The sequence below is a fragment of the Oncorhynchus tshawytscha genome, linkage group LG21 (assembly GCF_018296145.1).
Source record: "Oncorhynchus tshawytscha isolate Ot180627B linkage group LG21, Otsh_v2.0, whole genome shotgun sequence".
Lineage (NCBI taxonomy): Eukaryota > Metazoa > Chordata > Actinopteri > Salmoniformes > Salmonidae > Oncorhynchus > Oncorhynchus tshawytscha.
In genome coordinates, this window is record NC_056449.1 from 34,792,860 (window position 1) to 34,815,740 (window position 22,881).

At 42.3% G+C, this 22,881-nt stretch overlaps 1 protein-coding gene across 4 annotated transcripts in view; it reads right to left on the reverse strand.

Annotated features, from left to right (window-relative positions):
• Nucleotides 1–815: 815 nt before the first annotated feature.
• Nucleotides 816–22,881, reverse strand: part of LOC112220583 (glutamate receptor 3-like) — a 336,694-nt gene continuing 314,628 nt past the window's right edge. The window contains exons 13-16 of one of the 4 annotated variants that reach the window (XM_042303401.1): nt 16,175–16,422; nt 5,275–5,389; nt 3,516–3,763; nt 816–2,652 (exon numbers count right to left, since the gene is read on the reverse strand). In XM_042303401.1, coding sequence (XP_042159335.1) covers nt 3,518–3,763; nt 5,275–5,389; nt 16,175–16,422 — 609 coding nt within the window. In that variant the 3' untranslated portion in view covers nt 816–2,652; nt 3,516–3,517. Of the gene's footprint in view, nt 2,653–3,515; nt 5,390–15,193; nt 15,309–16,174; nt 16,423–22,881 lie in introns of those variants that run through there. The other 3 variants (XM_042303400.1, XM_042303403.1, XM_042303402.1) reach the window with 3 other exon arrangements.

The window sequence follows — 22,881 nt, forward strand, 5'->3', positions numbered from 1 at the left end:
ACGTCTGTATGTGTGTGTGTGTGTGTGTGCGTGCGTGCGTGTGTGTTTACGTCTGTATGTGTGTGTGTGTGTGTTGTGTGTTTACGTCTGTATGTCTGTGTGTGTGTGTGTGTTTGTGTGTGTCTGTGTGTGTGTGTGTGTGTTTTACGTCTGTGTGTGTGTGTGTGTGTTTACGTCTGTGTGTGTGTGTGTGTGTGTTTACGTCTGTGTGTGTGTGTGTGTGTGTTTACGTCTGTGTGTGTGTGTGTGTGTGTGTTTACGTCTGTGTGTGTGTGTGTGTGTGTTTTTACGTCTGTGTGTGTGTGTGTGTGTTTTACGTCTGTGTGTGTGTGTGTGTGTTTGTGTGTGTTTTTACGTCTGTGTGTGTGTGTGTGTGTGTGTGTTTACGTCTGTGTGTGTGTGTGTGTTTTACGTCTGTGTGTGTGTGTGTGTTTACGTCTGTGTGTGTGTGTGTGTGTGTTTACGTCTGTATGTGTGTGTGTGTGTGTTTACGTCTGTGTGTGTGTGTGTGTGTGTGTTTACGTCTGTGTGTGTGTGTGTGTGTGTGTGTGTGTGTGTGTGTGTGTGTGTTTACGTCTGTATGTGTGTGTGTGTGTTTACGTCTGTGTGTGTGTGTGTGTGTGTGTACGTCTGTGTGTGTGTGTGTGTGTGTACGTCTGTGTGTGTGTGTGTGTGTGTGTGTGTGTGTTTACGTCTGTGTGTGTGTGTGTGTGTACGTCTGTGTGTGTGTGTGTGTGTGTCTGTGTGTGTGTGTGTGTGTGTGTGTAAACATACATTCTTACAATTAAAAGCACAGAAACATGTTTTTTTTTCTATACAAGTTTATTTACAAAAATGTATGAAAATTCTCTTTTACAGCTCCTCACTAATGATATACACACATGCAGATTCGGACTCTTCTTGTAGTAGTCACTAAGCTGCTTGGCAATACTCTCTGTGTGAAGTGAACTTACAAATTAAAATAAACTGTCTCACTAAAGAATAACCATGGTTGTGTTTCTGCTGTGGAATCTGATGTAAGTTAGAGGAGCTTGTAATAAGTAATCACGTATTTTACATGCAATTTCTTAGAAACATTCGGAAACCCATCATTTTCTTGTGTAGCCTTAATAAATAAATCTAATTTAAATAAATGTACACGTCTCTTTCTTTAGAAATGTTTATTTCCAATTTCTTCCCTTTTAAAGATTTTTTAACATTTTTCTTATTTTTTTATGTTAAACTTTCTTTCCACGGTTTTAGGTGATTAAATGTCTTCCTAAATCCTAATGAAGTCACAGTCTTTTGAACAGAAAAGGGAAATGTAGTAAGTGCCTTGTAGTAATCCATGGTCTCATTGTGATTATTTATATTATTCATTTATTTCATTAACTAAGTAAATTCACCAAACACTAATAATGAAATTAAAATTGAAAGCAAATCATCAAACCACAGCTTATTCGTTAATAAATACCAAGGTCATCCATAATAACTACAGGTAAAAGCCATTACTGTTTAAATTGCAGTTCATCTACTATTGAATGTCCCATCTGGTTTGGTTTTAGTTGCTTGTACAGAAGACTTGAATGATTTTTAGGTTACATGAACATCCAGTTTACAAACAGCCTATTTTGGAGCGACACCGTGTGAGTGAGTTTTCTCTTCATATTCTACACACCATAAAACACACTGGGAGAGGTACTCATCTATGAAACTTGCTCAGACAGTCCTCTGCATTCGTTAATTAACCCTGTTGGCAGTATATTGGGATTGTGAGATGGTCTGTTTTAAGAAGTGTACATCCAAATGCTGCATCTCACATTCATCTCTTTCAAGAGTCCCTGTGTGTATGTCCAGAATGACATCATATTACTTATATGGTGCACTACTTTTGACCAGAGGCTCTAGTCAGAAGTAGTGCACTACATAGGGAATAGGGGGCCATTTCAGATGCACTACCAGTGCCTGGGCTCAGAGTCGTGGACAACAACAATACAATATCATTTTTGCTCCCGCATATTTAACCAATTGATTCATCGTTCAAAACAATTCCTAGGTCACAGCAATATAACAAGCTATCTTCTAATAATAAGTGACTTACTGTACAATAAATGTTTTTTAAAACCCATTTAACCAGCAAAAACCTGGTCTGCAAGAAGAATTAGGATAATCTGATCAAATTCCCTTAGCAGAAAAAAACAATTTATCATCTGTAGTATCGTATTCATTTTCTACACGGGCACTTGGAAATGTGCGTGGGGTGCAAGTGATGGCTTTAGGTATCTCTCTCTCTCTTTTGTCTTCTTAGTTCGTTACAGCATCTCAAATAAATGTACATAAAACAATCCTGTCTTTCTGTTTACTTGTCTGTTTAGTTGTTTAGTTGTTTTGTGTGTTTGTGAGTTGTGATTAGTTGCATTGTTCTAAGTAATTCTGTGAGTTTCTGAGTGTTTCATACATAAGGCACTGGAGTAAACTGATTTAAGTTCTTCACGTCACCAGTCCTGTCATGTCTTCATTGCAGATTATCGTCGCCATTTTCCGCCAGGAGAGGATTTAGCTGCAGTTCAGGAAACCCCCATCCAGACGTGTTTATGTTGTTTCATCATGGGGTCAGTAGTCACAGTCGTTGGTAAGGGGTACCGTACCTGGTCTAGCTGACGTGTATGATACCTGTTTTACAGGAAGGAAGTACAGGGATAATATCAATTGCATTTACTTGATTCCTCGCATCCTCTCTCCTTGCCTCCTTCTCAAAACCAATTGGATGAGAAGTCAGTGGTCCCTCCCCTCTGACCTTCTCATTCGATTAGTTTTGAGGCGAGAGGACGTGAGGAATCAATGAAATGCAATTTGAAATTCTCACACAGTGACACATGGGTGATAGGTCTGTTACATGGTGGATGAGATGAGATGTATCATTAGGTTGGAACGGTTGAGTCATGATGTGTGCCAGTATTACTTGGGACATTAGCTTAGCTATTAACGATTAGCAGATGCCGCTAGGACATTCTACTGAGTAAACTGAAACATTAAGCTCAATAAAGTGTGAGTGTTTACGAGATATGCTGATAATGCTGATTTAAAAAAAAGATCTGGATAAAAAAAAGGGGCTTAGGTGGTGGGCGAGGCAGGGGGTTTGGAAGGGGGCAAGGCCGGCCAGTTGGGGCGGCTGAATTTATAAATCATTTAGAGGCCCCCATCTTGACAGTGTTAAGAAATATTAGTATTAGTATTCATATTTGACCCGAAAAAAACACTTAGGCGGCCAGCAAAATGATTTACCTGCAGTCATACACAGTATATAGCAATGTCAAATCTGTAACAGTGTTCGGGAATTGTAAATGTAAGGTTGGGTTGTCTGTTGTGGGAATGTCCAAGTCAAGAGTGATAAAGTGTTACGAAATCACACCAACAGCTTGACAAAAACACAAACAAACAAATGAATCATTCAACACCAACGACAGCACCAGAAGAAACAAAATGATTCAGATGTCACAGAGACAGAATCAGGAAGAGAGCAGCGTCGTCATTACCCTTAGATCTTAACGCTCTCCGTCCCATACACGTTGTAGCCTTCTCTGTACGTGGCAAAGTTCTGGGGGTTGGTCGGGGGAGCTGGCTTCAATTTCTCAGCATTCTTTGCTAGTTTGAGCCGTTTGGTTTCTGCACGCGATTTGTAACAGAACTCAATCAGAGCCACCATCATGGCCAGCCCCAGCCCTCCAACCAGAATATAGAAGACTCCAGCCACATTGCTCAGGCTGAGAGCACTTGTCTTGTCCTGGGGAAGGTGAAGAACATAGTTAGAGGCTTTGCGGTGGAGAGAGTTCTGTACAGAACAGTGCAGCCTACCAGTATGGCTCTAAAGCAAAGTGTCTATAGGCCTCCAATTGATCCTTACAGTCTTGTTGAAATAACAGTTGAATACCTAACACTTGGTAACTCACATGGATACTCTATTATCAGACCCCTTCTACAAACTCTCTCTCTGAGATTGAAATGTTTCTGATGCTACCAATGGCAGATCATACTACAGACTCCAGAGGCTAATAGCAACAGAAGGTTGACAAAAGTAAAGGATGGCTGAGGTTGACTCTAGAAGAGGTCTGGACTGGTTTTCCTATAGTGGTGCAAGAAGTTGTGAGGAACATCTGAACACCATAGTCAGACCACTCTCCGATGAAGGAGAGACGAGTCACCACTTTAGTTTGATCTAGGTGAATGTAGAGCTTCCCCTATTCTACAGGTCTTCTTCCATATCAGGAAGCTGCGGTCAGTAACTCACAGGTCAACATTTCAAGCCTTAGTCCTGAAAAAATAAAATGTCTTGGTACACTGTGATACTGTGTAGTCAAATCTCTCTGACATCAAAACAATCCCCAAAGCCATTTTAAGATTCAAACCATTCTGCTGCTGCTTATTCCTCCAAACATGTTGATTGAAAATTTGTTCATGAGAGTTTTACCATTTGCAGTTTAACCCTTTGAGGTTTGACTGAGAGTCTATATCAGTGGAAAATAGATATGTTAGTTCATTAGCCTGGCTATGGTCTCAGAGGGTTAAATGAGAGGTTTATTACGTTCTTAGACTTCATGTGGGGTGGAAACAACAAGATCTCTTCATTGCAACTCCTTGATCAGACAAAAACACCCCACGGGGCTGTAACATCTTACTGAAGTTAATTGGAAGCAGTCGCTCACAACAAGAACACTTTGTTTGTTCACCCCAAAACAGGAAGCTAAAGAACCCAATAGATACATTTCCATGCAATCTAGTAACAACACAGATAAATCAAATTTTAATTAAAAGTTTTAGTAAATAGAAACAGCAGCATAATGGTAAGAATATCATGAATGTAAAGTGTGAAAATGAGCAAAAATAGCACTTAATGTCAACAGCTAGTCAACAACTATTCAATGATGGTGTTTGATTATTTACACAATTTACAATTTCCCCAAGCATATCCTAATGTAATTTACCATTACAGTTTGTGTGGGGGAAAAAATCATGACCTATTTCTATAAAAATTACTTTAACATTAACATTAGCCCCCCCAAATAAATGACAAAATATTTTTGGGATGTGATTAGAATTGGGGAAATAGTGCATTATGGATTTGAGCCACTTCTCCATTTTTGTTACATGTATGTGGCAGAATGTTGTTTGTATGAATAAATAACATAGTAGGAGGTAAAGGGATAGACAGTATAGCTAATCTAGATGTTTTAGTATAGTTTAGTATTTGTTCATATGAACACTGGGAATCAGCACAGAAGACCTGCGGAGACTGACCTTACTTCCAGAGTCCTTGGTTCCACATTCACCCTTATCGTACCACCATTTGTTTTTCAGCTTGTCTAAGATGCCTTGTTCACTGAGTTTCAATACGGCAAGGTTTACAGGAGTTCTTCACGTGGGAAATAACATAAATAACATCATATTATGTTATTTTATGTTATTCATAACTTCATAGCTTACATTATGTCATCACAAAGCGATCGAGCAGGACTCCTGGCCATTGTCACATCACAGAGAACAGGCATTCTAGTCTATTACCTTGTCGCCATTGACCAGCCCTAGTCTAGGGCCAGGGCCTGCTCCTATCGCTTCGAGTAATCGGCAGACGCTGGTAACAGGACGAGCAGGTACTGACTGTACACTCCGCTGGTCTGAGATTATCTAAAGCTGAGGAAGGAATTTGTTTGTGGGCACAGCAGAGTAGATGTCTGACCAGCACTTAACAAGTTTGATCCAACTAAAACCTTCTCTTGACTAACAGTAGCAGTAAAGGACTACAAGACAACTGTTGACCCGATATCTTCCCGCCGGTAGAAGCAGAGGCTTGGACACCTCCTACTGCAACATCACAAGTTGGCTCTGAGATTTGGTTGCAAAGACAACATCAACTTTGAATCTCAGGACACTAATAATGTCATGTATTTTGACATGAAAATCAGCATTAAAATAGTGAATAAAGCAAAAGGTGTTTCACATGAACCTTTTCATAAGAAGCGGTGCTGTTTATTGGTGGGGAAACCGTGTTGGATATAGGCTTTACTATATCCGCTTAGAAGGGGGATTACTGTCAACAGAACCAAGCTACAGTTTTATTACCGGTGTTTAAGCTCAGCTTTGGCACATCAGGGGAATAATACATGTGGTTTCTCTCTGTAAGATGGTTTCATAAGAAGAAACTGATAAGTAATTGGCAACATTTATTTAGGATATTCTCACTGCCTTTACAACTGACATAGTGCCTTTAACTGGGCAAGGTATGTTCCAATACATATACATTTTAAATTAAGCTATGATGCTATAATGTTATGAAGCTATGATGCTATGATGCTATGTGTGGAGTGAACAAATAAATAATGATGCATAATGATGCATAATAAGGAAGACTGTTCATGCTCTATATAGTCGCTATAGAAACAGACTGGTGATGTTCTGTATAGACCCAAAAGAAACAGACTGGTGATGTTCTGTATAGAGGCTATAGAAACAGACTGGTGATGTTCTGTATAGAGGCTATAGAAACAGACTGGTGATGTTCTGTATAGACCCTATAGAAACAGACTGGTGATGTTCTGTATAGAGGCTATAGAAACAGACTGGTGATATTCTGTATAGACCCAATAGAAACAGGCTGGTGATGTTCTGTACAGACCCAATAGAAACAGACTGGTGGTGCTCTACTCTACATCCCCTATAGAAACAGACTGGTGGTGCTCTACTCTACATCCCCTATAGAAACAGACTGGTGGTGCTCTACTCTACATCCCCCATAGAAACAGACTGGTGGTGCTCTACTCTACATCCCCTATAGAAACAGACTGCTGGTGCCCTCCTCTTCAGCCCCTATAGAAACAGACTGGTGGTGCTCTACTCTACATCCCCTATAGAAACAGACTGGTGGTGCTCTACTCTACATCCCCTATAGAAACAGACTGGTGGTGCTCTACTCTACATCCCCTATAGAAACAGACTGGTGGTGCTCTACTCTACATCCCCTATAGAAACAGACTGGTGGTGCTCTACTCTACATCCCCTATAGAAACAGACTGGTGGTGCTCTACTCTACATCCCCTATAGAAACAGACTGGTGGTGCTCTACTCTACATCCCCTATAGAAACAGACTGGTGGTGCTCTACTCTACATCCCCTATAGAAACAGACTGGTGGTGCTCTACTCTACATCCCCTATAGAAACAGACTGGTGATGCTCTACTCTACATCCCCTATAGAAACAGACTGGTGGTGCTCTACTCTACAGGCCCTATAGAAACAGACTGGTGATGCTCTACTCTACATCCCCTATAGAAACAGACTGGTGATGCTCTACTCTACAGGCCCTATAGAAACAGACTGGTGGTGCTCTACTCTACATCCCCTATAGAAACAGACTGGTGGTGCTCTACTCTACATCCCCTATAGAAACAGACTGGTGATGCTCTACTCTACATCCCCTATAGAAACAGACTGGTGGTGCTCTACATCCCCTATAGAAACAGACTGCTGGTGCCCTCCTCTTCAGGCCCTATAGAAACAGACTGCTGGTGCCCTACTCTACATCCCCTATAGAAACAGACTGGTGGTGCTCTACTCTACAGGCCCTATAGAAACAGACTGGTGGTGCTCTACTCTACATCCCCTATAGAAACAGACTGGTGGTGCTCTACTCTACATCCCCTATAGAAACAGACTGGTGGTGCTCTACTCTACATCCCCTATAGAAACAGACTGGTGGTGCTCTACATCCCCTATAGAAACAGACTGGTGGTGCCCTCCTCTACATCCCCTATAGAAACAGACTGGTGGTGCCCTCTCTTCATCCCCTATAGAAACAGACTGCTGGTGCCCTCCTCTTCATCCCCTATAGAGACAGACTGGTGGTGCCCTCCTCTTCAGCCCCTATAGAAACAGACTGCTGGTGCCCTCCTCTTCAGGCCCTATAGAAACAGACTGGTGGTGCTCTACTCTACAGCCCCTATAGAAACAGACTGGTGGTGCCCTCCTCTTCAGGCCCTATAGAAACAGACTGGTGGTGCCCTCCTCTTCATCCCCTATAGAAACAGACTGGTGGTGCCCTCCTCTTCCCCTATAGAAACAGACTGCTGGTGCCCTCTCTTCAGGCCCTATAGAAACAGACTGGTGATGTTCTACTCTACATCCCCTATAGAAACAGACTGCTGGTGCCCTCCTCTTCAGCCCCTATAGAAACAGACTGGTGGTGCTCTACTCTACATCCCCTATAGAAACAGACTGCTGGTGCCCTCCTCTTCAGGCCCTATAGAAACAGACTGGTGGTGCCCTCCTCTACATCCCCTATAGAAACAGACTGGTGGTGCCCTCCTCTTCAGCCCCTATAGAAACAGACTGGTGGTGCTCTACTCTACATCTCCTATAGAAACAGACAGGTGGCGCTCTACTCTATATCCCCTATAGAAACAGACTGGTGGTGCTCTACTCTACATCCCCTATAGAAACAGACTGGTGGTGCTCTACTCTACAGGCCCTATAGAAACAGACTGGTGGTGCTCTACTCTACATCCCCTATAGAAACAGACTGGTGGTGCCCTCCTCTTCAGCCCCTATTGAAACAGACTGGTGGTGCCCTCCTCTTCAGCCCCTATAGAAACTAATTAGGCTCGTTAAATATGATGAATGGGTAATATATGTCTCGGGTTCCACTGGTGAACAATGTCCTCTGTGGACCTTTATGTCACCATACATTTTCATCAGCAGGAGACGAGGAGATTACAACTCTGTGTAGAATATTATCTCCCTACATTATCATCAGCAGGAGACGAGAAGATTACAACTCTGTGTAGAATATTATCTCCCAACAGCCCCTATAGAAACAGACTACTGGTAGTGCTCTACTCTACAGCCCCCATAGAAACAGCCGTATATATTTCCCCCCAAGCAGACACATCGATGGCTCTGAACGAACTTTATTTGACTCTTTGCCAACTGGAATCCATACATCCTGAGGCTGCATTCATTGTAGCTGGGGATTTTAACAAGGCTAATCTGAAAACAAGACTCCCTAAATTGTATCAGCATATTGATTGCGCAACCAGGGCTGGCAAAACCTTGGATCATTGCTATTCTAACTTCCGCGACGCATATAAGGCCCTGCCCCACCCTCCTTTCGGAAAAGCTGACCACGACTCCATTTTGTTGATCCCTGCCTACAGACAGAAACTAAAACAAGAAGCTCCCGCGCTGAGGTCTGTTCAATGCTGGTCCGACCAATCTGATTCCACACTCCAAGACTGCTTCCATCACGTGGACTGGGATATGTTTCGTATTGCGTCAGACAACAACATTGATGAATACGCTGATTCGGTGTGCGAGTTCATTAGAACGTGCGTTGAAGATGTCGTTCCCATAGCAACGATTAAAACATTCCCAAACCAGAAACCGTGGATTGATGGCAGCATTTGCGTGAAACTGAAAGCCCGAACCACTGCTTTTAATCAGGGCAAGGTGACCGGAAACATGACCGAATACAAACAGTGAAGCTATTCCCTCCGCAAGGCAATCAAACAAGCTAAGCGTCAGTATAGAGACAAAGTAGAATCTCAATTCAACGGCTCAGACACAAGAGGTATGTGGCAGGGTCTACAGTCAATCACGGATTACAAAAAGAAAACCAGCCCCGTCACAGACCAGGATGTCTTGCTCCCAGGCAGACTAAATAACTTTTTTGCCCGCTTTGGGGACAATACAGTGTCACTGACACGGCCTGCAACCAAAACATGCGGCCTCTCCTTCACTGCAGCCGAGGTGAGTAAAACATTTAAACGTGTTAACCCTCGCAAGGCTGCAGGCCCAGAAGGCATCCCCAGCCGCGCCCTCAGAGCATGCGCAGACCAGCTGGCTGGTGTGTTTATGGACATATTCAATCAATCCCTAACTCAGTCTGCTGTTCCCACATGCTTCAAGAGGGCCACCATTGTTCCTATTCCCAAGAAAGCTAAGGTAACTGAGCTAAACGACTACCGCCCCATAGCACTCACTTCCGTCATCATGAAGTGCTTTGAGAGACTAGTCAAGGACCATATCACCTCCACCCTACCTGACACCCTAAACCCACTCCAATTTGCTTACCGCCCAAATAGGTCCACAGACGATGCAATCTCAACCACACTGCACACTGCCCTAACCCATCTGGACAAGAGGAATACCTATGTGAGAATGCTGTTCATCGACTACAGCTCTGCATTTAACACCATAGTACCCTCCAAGCTCGTCATCAAGCTCGAGACCCTGGGTTTCGACCCCGCCCTGTGCAACTGGGTACTGGACTTCCTGACGGGCCGCCCCCAGGTGGTGAGGGTAGGCAACAACATCTCCACCCCGCTGATCCTCAACACTGGGGCCCCACAAGGGTGCGTTCTGAGCCCTCTCCTGTACTCCCTGTTCACCCACGACTGCGTGGCCACGCACGCCTCCAACTCAATCATCAAGTTTGCGGACGACCAACAACGACGAGGCGGCCTGCAGGGAGGAGGTGAGGGCCCTCGGAGTGTGGTGTCAGGAAAATAACCTCACACTCAATGTCAACAAAACTAAGGAGATGATTGTGGACTTCAGGAAACAGCAGAGTGAACACCCCCCTATCCACATCGATGGAACAGTAGTGGAGAAGGTAGTAAGTTTTAAGTTCCTCGGCATACACATCACAGACAAACTGAATTGGTCCACCCACACAGACAGCATCGTGAAGAAGGCGCAGCAGCACCTCTTCAACCTCAGGAGGCTGAAGAAATTTGGCTTGTCACCAAAAGCACTCACAAACTTCTACAGATGCACAATCGAGGGCATCCTGTCGGGCTGTATCACCACCTGGTATGGCAACTGCTCTGCCCACAACCGTAAGGCTCTCCAGAGGGTAGTGAGGTCTGCACAACGCATCACCGGGGGCAAACTACCTGCCCTCCAGGACACCTACACCACCCGATGTTACAGGAAGGCCATAAAGATCATCAAGGACAACAACCACCCGAGCCACTGCCTGTTCACCCCGCTATCATCCAGAAGGCGAGGTCAGTACAGGTGCATCAAAGCTGGGACTGAGAGACTGAAAAACAGCTTCTATCTCAAGGCCATCAGACTGTTAAACAGCCACCACTAACATTGAGTGGCTGCTGCCAACACACTGACTCAACTCCAGCCACTTTAATAATGGGAATTGATGGGAAATGATGTAAAATATATCACTAGCCATTTTAAACAATGCTACCTAATATAATGTTTACATACTCTACATTATTCATATCATATGTATACATATATACTGTACTCTATATCATCTACTGCATCTTTATGTAATACATACACTATATAATATAATATATATAATATAATACACATATCACTATAATATTATATACATATCCCTAGCCACTTTAACTACTTTGTTTACATACTCATCTCATATGTATATACTGTACTCGATACCATCTACTGTATCTTGCCTATGCCGCTCTGTACCATCACTCATTCATATATCTTTATGTACATATTCTTTATCCCCCTACATTTGTGTGTATAAGACAGTAGTTTTGGAATTGTTAGTTAGATTACTTGTTGGTTATTACTGCATTGTCGGAACTAGAAGCACAAGCATTTCGCTACACTCTCATTAACATCTGCTAACCATGTGTATGTGACAAATAAAATTTGATTTAGATTTTTTTTTTGTACATTATCATCAGCAGGAGAGAAGAAGATTACAACTCTGTGTAGAATATTATCTCCCTACATTATCATCAGCAGGAGACGAGAAGATTACAACTCTGTAGAATATTATCTCCCTACATTATCATCAGCAGGAGACGAGAAGATTACAACTATGTGTAGAATATTATCTCCCTACATTATCATCAGCAGGAGAGAAGAAGATTACAACTGTGTAGAATATTATCTCCCTACATTGTCATCAGCAGGAGAGAAGAAGATTACAACTCTGTGTAGAATATTATCTCCCTACATTATCATCAGCAGGAGAGAAGAAGATTACAACTCTGTGTAGAATATTATCTCCCTACATTATCATCAGCAGGAGACGAGAAGATTACAACTATGTGTAGAATATCATCTCCCTCATGGCCAATGGTAATAGGGTGACCCGGAAAACATTGATCAATAATGCAGTAATCTGTTAACGTGCTATGTGATGCTGGAGCCTGAAGCCCGACCTAGGTGATCAGTGATGTGGCGTGTGCCTCAGGATTATAGGTGATCAGAGAAAGGGTGTGTGTGTGGGGGGGGGGGGCAGGATGCTCAGGAAGGATGAGTCCAGGTAAGCTGGCTTTTCCCACAGTTTCCCGTAGAGCCGAGACATCAGAGATACTGAGATATTGAGAGATACTGAGAAAAAAACCTTTGAACACAACAGATGATCACCAAAGTTCACTCACTGTCCGTCTTTCACCGATGATGCCGTTGCTCATCAGAGATAAATACCGGACCTTGAGGTGAACGGTTAAGAGCAGTGGAGGTCCAAATGCTAATTCATGTATGAATGTATGGCACGCTCACATTTGGATCAAAATGTTGATCCCTGAAAGGATAGACAACCATACATACCTGAGCAGGTCCAGATGAAAGGCAGAGAAACATGTCAGAGAAGCAACGATACTGCTCTTCTACTGCAGCAGTCACAGCTGTGAGCAGGCCTCAACATCACTCAGCATACTGACTATACAGCAAAGATTATTAGCACAAATGCAAGGTTGAAAAATAGAGCTGCAAAATTCCTGTGAATTTCCCATAATTCCTAGGTTTTCCAGAAACCCCTATGGGAGTATTCCCTGAATAAGGGGGAGAATAAGCAAGGAATGGAACCCTGCCAGAAGGAATCCTCAAACAGGGATTTCTGGGAAATCCTAGAATTGTTTATTTACTGGGACTTTTTTTAGTTCGTGAAATTTTGCAACCGTACATCAAAAATATAGGACACGTATTTGTGTACATTATGGAGAGAAAACAGAGAAGCAGAGAGAGAAAGGTCAGGTGTTTTGGTTGGACATTACTAGATATTATAGAGACGTTAGCCACGATGCTATTTTCAACATGTCATATTGTTGTAGCATTGCAGTTGCTGAGAATTCATGTCAAATGACCTTATAAAGTCATGACACCTTCTGTAAACCACAGTATCTGCCACAGATCGTCTGTAATCAAGCCACTTAGCTGATCTAATTCATTGCTTGAGTCACGACTGAGTCATTAGTCATTCAATTGATCTAAACTGTACCAAATGTCAATGCCCTCTTTCATGGAACATAGTGTAAGTATGTTGATACCAAGATGACAAGGCTAAATGAAACACACTGTTATTGCATCACCTATTCCCAGGATGGATACAGCCATGTCTTGTGATGAGAGTAGAATAGCAAGCGGAAGAGAAAGAAACCTGATTATCACAATGGTTATTGGGCTCAATTCTGGCTCTTGGTTGTACATGTTACAATCAAGTGGTAAATTGTTTGAAAACTTTCGACACCACCTACAATTGTATAGATTTTTTGCTAAAATCATTATGAAAAAGCAACCAATTATAGGGGCAGTTCCACCGTGGTACCACATGACCCACAGCCCTAAGAGATCAGACCTTCTCTTTCAGATTAGAATTCTCACGTTTACCCATAATGCTTAGTCCCCTCAAGACTCCGCTGTTCGCCTCGCCTATCTGAGCTGAGCTGCCTCAGCTGAGCAGCCATTTTGGGGGGTTTCAGCCAACGGGCTCTAGAGCCCAGCATGGCTTCTCTAGGCCAGTCGCATGGGATGTCCAGAGAAGCAGCTGTATGACATGAGCAGCTGTGAAGCCATGTTGTGTCTGACAGACAAGAATAATGGAATGAAATACAGACATGGCCATCACAAGAGGAAGGCGGCAGTCTCTGGCATCTAGATGCCATGTTTTCATAAATAGTTTGTGATAAGCTATTTATGAAAGGTATCTTATAAAATGCATACTTATCATATAATATATAACTTACAACAGGTATATTTTAGTCAGAGATCCATCCAAAATGACAGAGATACTGTTATATCTAAATAGACCTCACACTGGCTCTACTTTCTCTAGACAGCATATACTAGTTGACAGATATCATCTGCTGCACTGCAGATGTTAAAGACAGAGTTAAATCCATCTCCTCCTTTTCCAACTGCAGGACAACGCTATCCTCCTCGCATCCCTCCCATCACTGAGAAGCAGTGAAAATAACTGGACTTCCTCCTTGTCAAACACACAACCAAACACTGGTCCACAGATCTGTATCCTTCCTCACACAACTGTCTTTGTCAAAACAACTCAGCTTAGCCTTACCAGTCATCTCCTTTACTACACTTCATGCTTCCTCTTAGCCTTACCAGTCCATCTCCTTTACTATACTTCATGCTACCTCTTAGCCTTACCAGTCCATCTCCTTTACTATACTTCATGCTACCTCTTAGCCTTACCAGTCCATCTCCTTTACTAAACTTCATGCTACCTCTTAGCCTTACCAGTCCATCTCCTTTACTAAACTTCATGCTACCTCTTAGCCTTACCAGTCCATCTGCTTTACTATACTTCATGCTACCTCTTAGCCTTACCAGTCCATCTGCTTTACTATACTTCATGCTACCTCTTAGCCTTACCAGTCCATCTCCTTTACTATACTTCATGCTACCTCTTAGCCTTACCAGTCCATCTCCTTTACCACACTTCATGCTACCTCTTAGCCTTACCAGTCCATCTCCTTTACCACACTTCATGCTAGCTCTTAACCTTACCAGTCCATCTCCTTTACCACACTTAATGCTACCTCTTAGCCTTACCAGTCCATCTCCTTCACTATACTTCATGCTACCTCTTAGCCTTACCAGTCCATCTCCTTTACTACACTTCATGCTACCTCTTAGCCTTATCTTCCTCTCTGTGTGTTAGCCAAGTAAAGGTTCTTAGTTTGATCTTTTGTTCCATAGACTGGTCAGAGTCTGGTAAATGACAGAAAGGCTACCTTTGAGCCTGGTTGGGACTCAACATTTGTTTTGGTTTGGGTTGTACCGTAGCTAACAAAGCGCGTTAGAAAATCAAAGCGCTATAATATAAATCTAATCAATAATCAATGATTCCTATCGAGTATTATTAACAGCCTTGCCGATTACTCTGCACCATGGTACCCGATCTGGTGACATCGAGGCTGACCTTGGAGTCACCTCCCCCGCTGCCGCACTCTCCCTTGTCGTACCACCATTTGTTTTTCAATTTGTCCAACAGGCCTTGCTCATTCAGTTTTAACACTGCCAGGTTAACAGCATTTCTTGAAACGATAAAACATAACTTGTAAGAAAATGCACAGGTCCGTGAGAAATCTAATGCATAGTCAATAGTAGTATAGTAGTACTATAGTATAGTAGTAGTATCGTGTAGTTGTAGTAGTAGTTATAACGATAATGATAATTGTTGATAATGGTAGTTAGACTACCACCAATAGTGATTATTGTTATTGGTAATATTATTATGAACTATTATATCTATTATGAAAATGATCTAGGTGTGAAAATGACAAATTGTTTGACGAACATGAGCTAGATAGATCAGTAAGGCTTAGATGAAGAGCAGACATAGTGGTAAATATTGGACAGGAGTTATGAGGGGTTAGGTAGTTTAGAAACTGAAGTGTGCGGGACGGGGACACTAGTCATCATCGCTGAGAGGAAAAACAACAGCAGCAAACACCGTGCAATTAACATTCACAACAAGTGACAGTGCAGCTTTTTAAAGGCTACATGGAAACGCCGCTGAGCTGGTAAAACATTCAAAGTGATAACACAACCGTTGAGAAGGACAGCACACAGGACAGAAGGAAAGGTCGAAAGAGAGAAGAAACAGAGGAAGAGAGACGTTGAAATGATTTGTTAAACTCTAACACCCTGGAATGGATTCCGCTTTGGTTTAGGAAACAACAATAAAACACACATACAAATATAAACATCCATAAATCGCCATTTTAAATCAACCTCGGTATCCAAGAACAATAAAAGATATGATACCGTTACCTCTTTGGGTCCTTTCCAAAAACAATAAGGTAGAAGAGAAGAAGAAGAAGAAGGGCCAAACACAAGACATCAGGGTAGGTGGAATTCTATAACAACAAGGAGAATATCGTTATATTATCCCACCCACCTTAATGCTGAGCCTTTGGGCGTGGCCACACCGTATCCTTTAGAGTCGAGGTTTCCGCCCACTTTCATGGTGTCACAGGGTTTCCTCTGCTCTATGTACTCGTTCATGGTGGACTCCAGGAGGAAAGCAAACTTGCCCTTGGACTTTCGTACCCGGGCCACCCCGTCTGGCGTGGTCTTGACAAACACTGACGGTTCGGCCGATTTCATGTATGACCACATTTTCTCATAGACTGCTATTTTGGATCGCTGTTGAGACGGAGAGAGGGGGGGGGGGAGAGGAGAAGAGAAATACTAGTTTAGACATCAACGTCCATTGTATGGATGTTGTTCTGTTTCGGTACCTCTGATGCAGGACACCTCAAGCCATCTTGAAGTGTTTATAGATATCTTGGAAGATTTAGCGGTATGTCTGCTGGTAAGTTCATGAAATCTTTTAGGCCTGTGCATACTCATGAGGAACAAAAGATGCACAGTTATTATTAGACAGTAACATTACACATACTTGGTGGCATACGGCCTACAGAAGTCTAGCAAGTCAAGCGTTGATAACATAGTAATGACCCAAATACGAATTTATACACCATTAAGTGAACACACTTAGAGAGAGAGAGAGAGAGAGAGAACACATCAGAAGAGGACACAGATGAGAGTTCCCCGGTTTCCCAGTATGGTGCCTGGGGTTAGGCTTAGTATGCCTGCTATACAATCTGTAGGAGTGAAGAGAGGACTTCTAGCTATCTATAATAAGCAACAATTTAATTATTCAATGCCGCTGGGTTCATTTTGGCAACACAGTTTCAATCTCCAAACTTCTGAATCCTGGTCTGGGCCAATGAAGAGAGAGAACTGCTCCCAAGTGGTAGTGTGTACTGTAGAGTGGATTCTCTCACAACTACAATACAGGTTCAATTTAGAATGCTATCTGAATGCTATCTGGGATCCATGGGATGTCCCTGCCCCCTAATCCCTAAGCCTAAACATAACCCCTGCCTTTACCTTAACCATAAACACAACAATAACCTTTACCTAACTTTTAACTTAAACCTTACCATTTTAAAATTAAACTTCAATGTCCCAAGGATTCCGGATAGCAACGAACAATTTAGGAGCTAGAGGAGTACAGGAAGTGGGCCAGTTGGCAACAGTCAATTGGACCAATGGGCCTATTGTCAATAGCCTATAGGGTAAGAGTATGAACAAGCTGTTGATATGGCAACACCAATCAGAGGCATTGTTACAGTGGTGTCAAAGATCCAATTGTCTGGGCTTCCCCTGAAGGGTCAGTTTAGGTTCAAATACTGAAACAGTCAAGGACTTCATTTTGCCAGATCAAAGATTTGAAGAGCATAAGGTGTATTGTATTATTAACTGAAGGCAGCACTTAGGTATAACCACCATATTTCTTAATAAGTCTTGAAGTTAAATGAATCATGAATCATGTCAAGGGGGTGACACTCCCAGTGTTCTCAAGCAGAGTAAACAGCACACCAACTCTGCTTTGAAGTAACAAATAGATGCTGTGGGAAATACAATAACAGCCACACACACACACACACACACACACACACACACACACACACACACACACACACACACACACACACACACACACACACACACACACACACACACACACACACACACACACACACACACACACACACACACACACACACACACACACACACACACACACACACACACACACACACACACACACACACACACACACACACACACACACACACACACAGAGCCCTGTGGCTTTGTGAGCAGAGTGGGACTTGTCCATTCTAAACAAAAGATAGACCCATCAATGTCCCTAATTAATATACTGCCCCTGTCTGACTGTGATGTCTATTGTCTCCGACACATCACTGTTAATAAACAAAAGCATTAACTTTCACTTTTTAACTTTGACAGTCGCTTTGGTGCATTTCTTAGAACAAAAGTGCAATTCTTGATACTACTTGTAAATATTCCAAATTCCAAATCATCTAGTCACTTGTGCACATCTTTAAAGCAATTTCTTATTCCTTTGAACAAATTGCTATTGATAATGTACAAGTGTCAGCTTTTTTACACATTATCAATTGCTCATGTCATGTTGATCAAAATATAGTAGATGGTTCTCTGTTGAATAGTCTTACCCCTCAAAACATCTAGGCATTAGTTCCTTGCATAAGCCATTACATGCAAAATTGTTGAACTATTTGTCATAAACTGTCAAGCATAGTTTTACACATTTCTATTAGACCTTTTTGTACAAAAATGTGAATTGATGAATCGTGCAGGTGAAATTGACCCTCACTCACGAAGGAATTTAAAGTTTTAGTTCAACCAACAATCAACCAGTTGTCTAAATTGCTCAAAGCTGCATCTCATGAAGAATCAATTGGCAAGCATATATAGACAGACCACAACACAGAGTTGCAATTTTCCAATAATGGATGGACCAGGAAACGAACAGGGTCAACAGCCAAGAGGAGGAAGAAGAGGAGCAAGGATGCGTAGTGGAAGGCAAAACAGAGGAAGAGGCAGAAGAGGACATAGGCGCATATCTGATGACATAAGGGCCACTATTGTAGACCATGTTGTCAATCATGGCCTTACAATGGCTGAGGCGAAGGGTGCAGCCGAATATTGGGAGATCAACCGTGTCCTCAATAGTTCAAATTTTTCAAGAGAGAACAGGTATGTCCACCAATGTACAGTGCACTGTTACTGTATATAAGCAGTATACTGTATACTTCCTACAATGCTTCATATTACAGTAGTCCACTTGTATTTCACAGCATACAGAAATATACTCTATACAGATACATACTGAACCTTACATGCACCCACCTGTATGTTTTACAGTAAAATGTGTGTTTGCATAGTTTTTGTCTATGTGAAAGTGTGCGATGCATCACAGCATTAATCCCCACATAGGACTGCAAGATTACCTCAAACCGGTGGCAGAGGACGCCTTTTCACACCTCAACAGGAGGAGGCTATTTGCACCATGGTCCGAGCAAACAAAGCCAAGAGACTCAGGGAGATACAAAGGACCCTTATAGAAGACAACGATGTCTTTGAAAACATCCATACGGTTCGCATCTCAACCATCGACAGGGTGCTGCATAGAAACCAGATGAGTATGAAACAGTTGTACCGTGTACCATTCCAAAGGAATGAGGACAGAGTTAAGGAGCTACGGTACCAGTATGTACAGGTAAAACATATATCTATGTAACTACTTCACAGCAACATTTTATAGTGATACATAGTACAGTAAGCATAAACTGCACACATTTCCATTGCTGTGGAAGGAACATGCAATATATGTACATTTTATGTCACTCTTCCTTACCAAAACAAATTCAACTGTGTGTTCTGGGATATAGCGTATAATGGAGTTGGAATCAAGTGAACCCTCTCACAACTTTGTATACGTGGATGAGGCTGGCTTCAACCTGACCAAACGCAGAAGGCGGGGTCGGAATATCATCGGTCACAGAGCTACTGTGGATTTGCCAGGCCAACGGGGAGGAAATATCACCATGTGTGCTGCTATTTCGGAGCATGGTGTCCCAGCAACACCCAGCATCTACTCAACTTTTTAGAGACTCTCTACAGGGCTCTCATCCCTGATGATGAGAGCGGTCTGTTTAGAGAGGATTTGGACGGGGTATGTGGTCATTTGTGATAATGTGAGTTTCCATCGATGTAAGAGATTTCCTCCTTTTCTTCCGAAGGCGAAAAGGATCGGAGGACCAATATGCGGCGTGGTAAGTGTCCATGGTTCTTTTAATAACAAATACTACACATGAACAACTGAATACAAAAACAATAAACGTGGAATGAACGAAACCCAAACCAGTACCGTGTGGTGGAAAAACACAGACACGGAAACAAACACCCACTGAAACCCAGGCTACCTAAGTATGATTCTCAATCAGAGACAACTAATGACACCTGCCTCAGATTGAGAACCATACTAGGCTGAAACATAGAAATACCCAAATCATAGAAAAACAAACATAGACTGCCCACCCCAACTCACGCCCTGACCATACTAAATAATGACAAAACAAAGGAAATAAAGGTCAGAATGTGACAATCGATCCAACATCATAAGGCAATGGTTTGTGACCCACCCGAGGATGCTCATAGAATTCCTCCCACCTTATTCACCATTCCTTAAACCAATTGAGGAGTTCTTTTCAGCATGGAGGTGGAAGGTGTATGATCGTCAGCCGCACACACAGATGACCCTGCTGGCTGCAATGGATGCAGCATGTGAGGACATCACAGTAGACGCCTGCAGAGGATGGATAAGGCATTCCAAAAGATTCTTTCCACGTTGCATTGGAAGGGAAAATATCCGGTGTGATGTGGATGAGAATATGTGGGCCGACAGACAGGAACGTCTGGATGTGTAGAGACAGCACAACAGTGCTGCGGGCAAAGTTATGCCTTAGGGGTGGTTTCCTGTGTTTCTTTCTAATTTAGTTTTTTTTCCTTTGTGCCCCTTGGGTTGTCCAGTCTCTTTCAATCAATAACCCACATACAGTAATATGTAAATAGTACTGTTGAAATTGATATATGCCATGGAAGTGCAGCCTTGTGCATTTTCAATACAGTAACTGTCATCCAAACTGTAGCCTAAGTTTACATCAGGTAATACTGTCAAAGTACACAGTTACATTGACAACATGCCTAAACATTTTGACGACCTTGTTCGTGAACAATGACTCAGTGACTTATCATTCTGATGACACTGACATGATCATTGGCATGAATATTTACTTTTGAGAGATGTACTAAGGATTTTTAGTGACTGACTAGCTCTAGAAACATATCTATTGTATATTGCAGTTTGTACAGATTGTTCTGAGAAATGCACTTATTATTTTGCACATGTTAGGGATGATGTGAAAAATGCACCAAAGCGACTGAGAAAAACTGTAACGGTTGGCCCTACAGTAGCTGGCTCAGTGTGTTCCAATACAACCTGTTATGAGTCATCCATCATGTCACATCAGACCAGAGGGGTGAGGATCAGAGGGGTGAGGATCAGATGGGTGAGGATCAGAGGGGTGAGAATCAGACCAGAGGGGTGAGGATCAGAGCATGACGATGGAGAATGGAACGATAGTAGGGTTTAGAGTTAGTGATATGTATGACGATGGAGAATGGAACGATAGTAGGGTTTAGAGTTAGTGATATGTATGACGATGGAGAATGGAACGATAGTAGGGTTTAGAGTTAGTGATATGTATGACGATGGAGAATGGAGGGAAACGTAATAAATAGAATTCCTTCAAATGTGGCACAGGATCTGTGTTGTTTTGTGTTGACAGTATCATTTATTGTGCTCTCATAATCTTGCATGTGTTAAACATCGTTTAACATTTGTGGTTGGTTTTGAGAACAATTTCCCCAAAGGCTGATTGGGCCTCAACTGCCTGACAGCGAGCAGAGAGAGAGAAGGATCATGGTGTGTGGCTCTTTCTGACTGTGTGTGTGTGTGTGTGTGTGTGTGAGTGTGTGTGTGTGTGTGTGTGTGTGTGTGTGAGAGAGAGTATGTGTGTGTGTTTGTGAGGGTGTGTGTGTGTGTGTGTGTGTGTGTGTGTGTGTGTGTGTGTGTGTGTTGTGTTTGTGTGTTTGTGAGTGTGTGTGTCCCAGCTGACCGCCTCTTCATATAAAATAAGGGAAAGAACAGACATGGATTAACCCTGACAGAGTTTGTGCTATCTAGCTTGTTTATCAAAGCCAATCAGCACGCTAGGAGGAAGAACCACCAAACACCCTGATAAGATGATTTAAAAAAAAAAATATATATATATTTTAACCTTTATTTAACTAGGCAAGTCAGTTAATTAAGAACAAATTCTTATTTACAATGACGGCCTAGGAACAGTGGGTTAACTGCCTTGTTCAAGGGCAGAACGACAGATTTTTACCTTGTCAGCTCAGGGATTTGATCCAGCAACCTTTCAGTTACTGGCTCAAACCACTAGGCTACCTGCCACCCATGATTCCACTGATAAGATGATTCCAATGATAAGATGATTCCACTGATAAGATGATTCCACTGATAAGATGATTCCACGGATAAGATGATTCCACTGATAAGATGATTCCAATGATAAGATGATCCCAATGATAAGATGATTCCACTGATAAGATGATTCCAATGATAAGATGATTCCAATGATAAGATGATTCCACTGATAAGATGATTCCACTGATAAGATTATTCCAATGATAAGATGATTCCACTGATAAGATGATTCCACTGATAAGATGATTCCACGATAAGATGATTCCAATATAAAGATGATTCCACTGATAAGATGATTCCACTGATAAGATGATTCCAATGATACGATGATTCCACCGATAAGATGATTCCACTGATAAGATGATTCCAATGATAAGATGATTCCACTGATAAGGTGATGAAATGTGGAGAGAGGTGAAAGGGAGAGAGGGAGAACGTTTGAGAGAAAGAGCGATGTGGACTGAAAGGAAAAGAGAGAGAAGGAGTAGAGAGAGAGGAAAGAGAGAAAGAATTAGAGAAAGAGAGGTGAAAGGGTGTGAGAAGTGTGAGAGAGAGGAGAGAGAGAAAGATGGAGTGATAGTAAGAGAGAGGGCGAGAAACCCCTACTTTGAAAGAGTCCAATCTGTATGATAGTCAAAAACATTAAACATAAT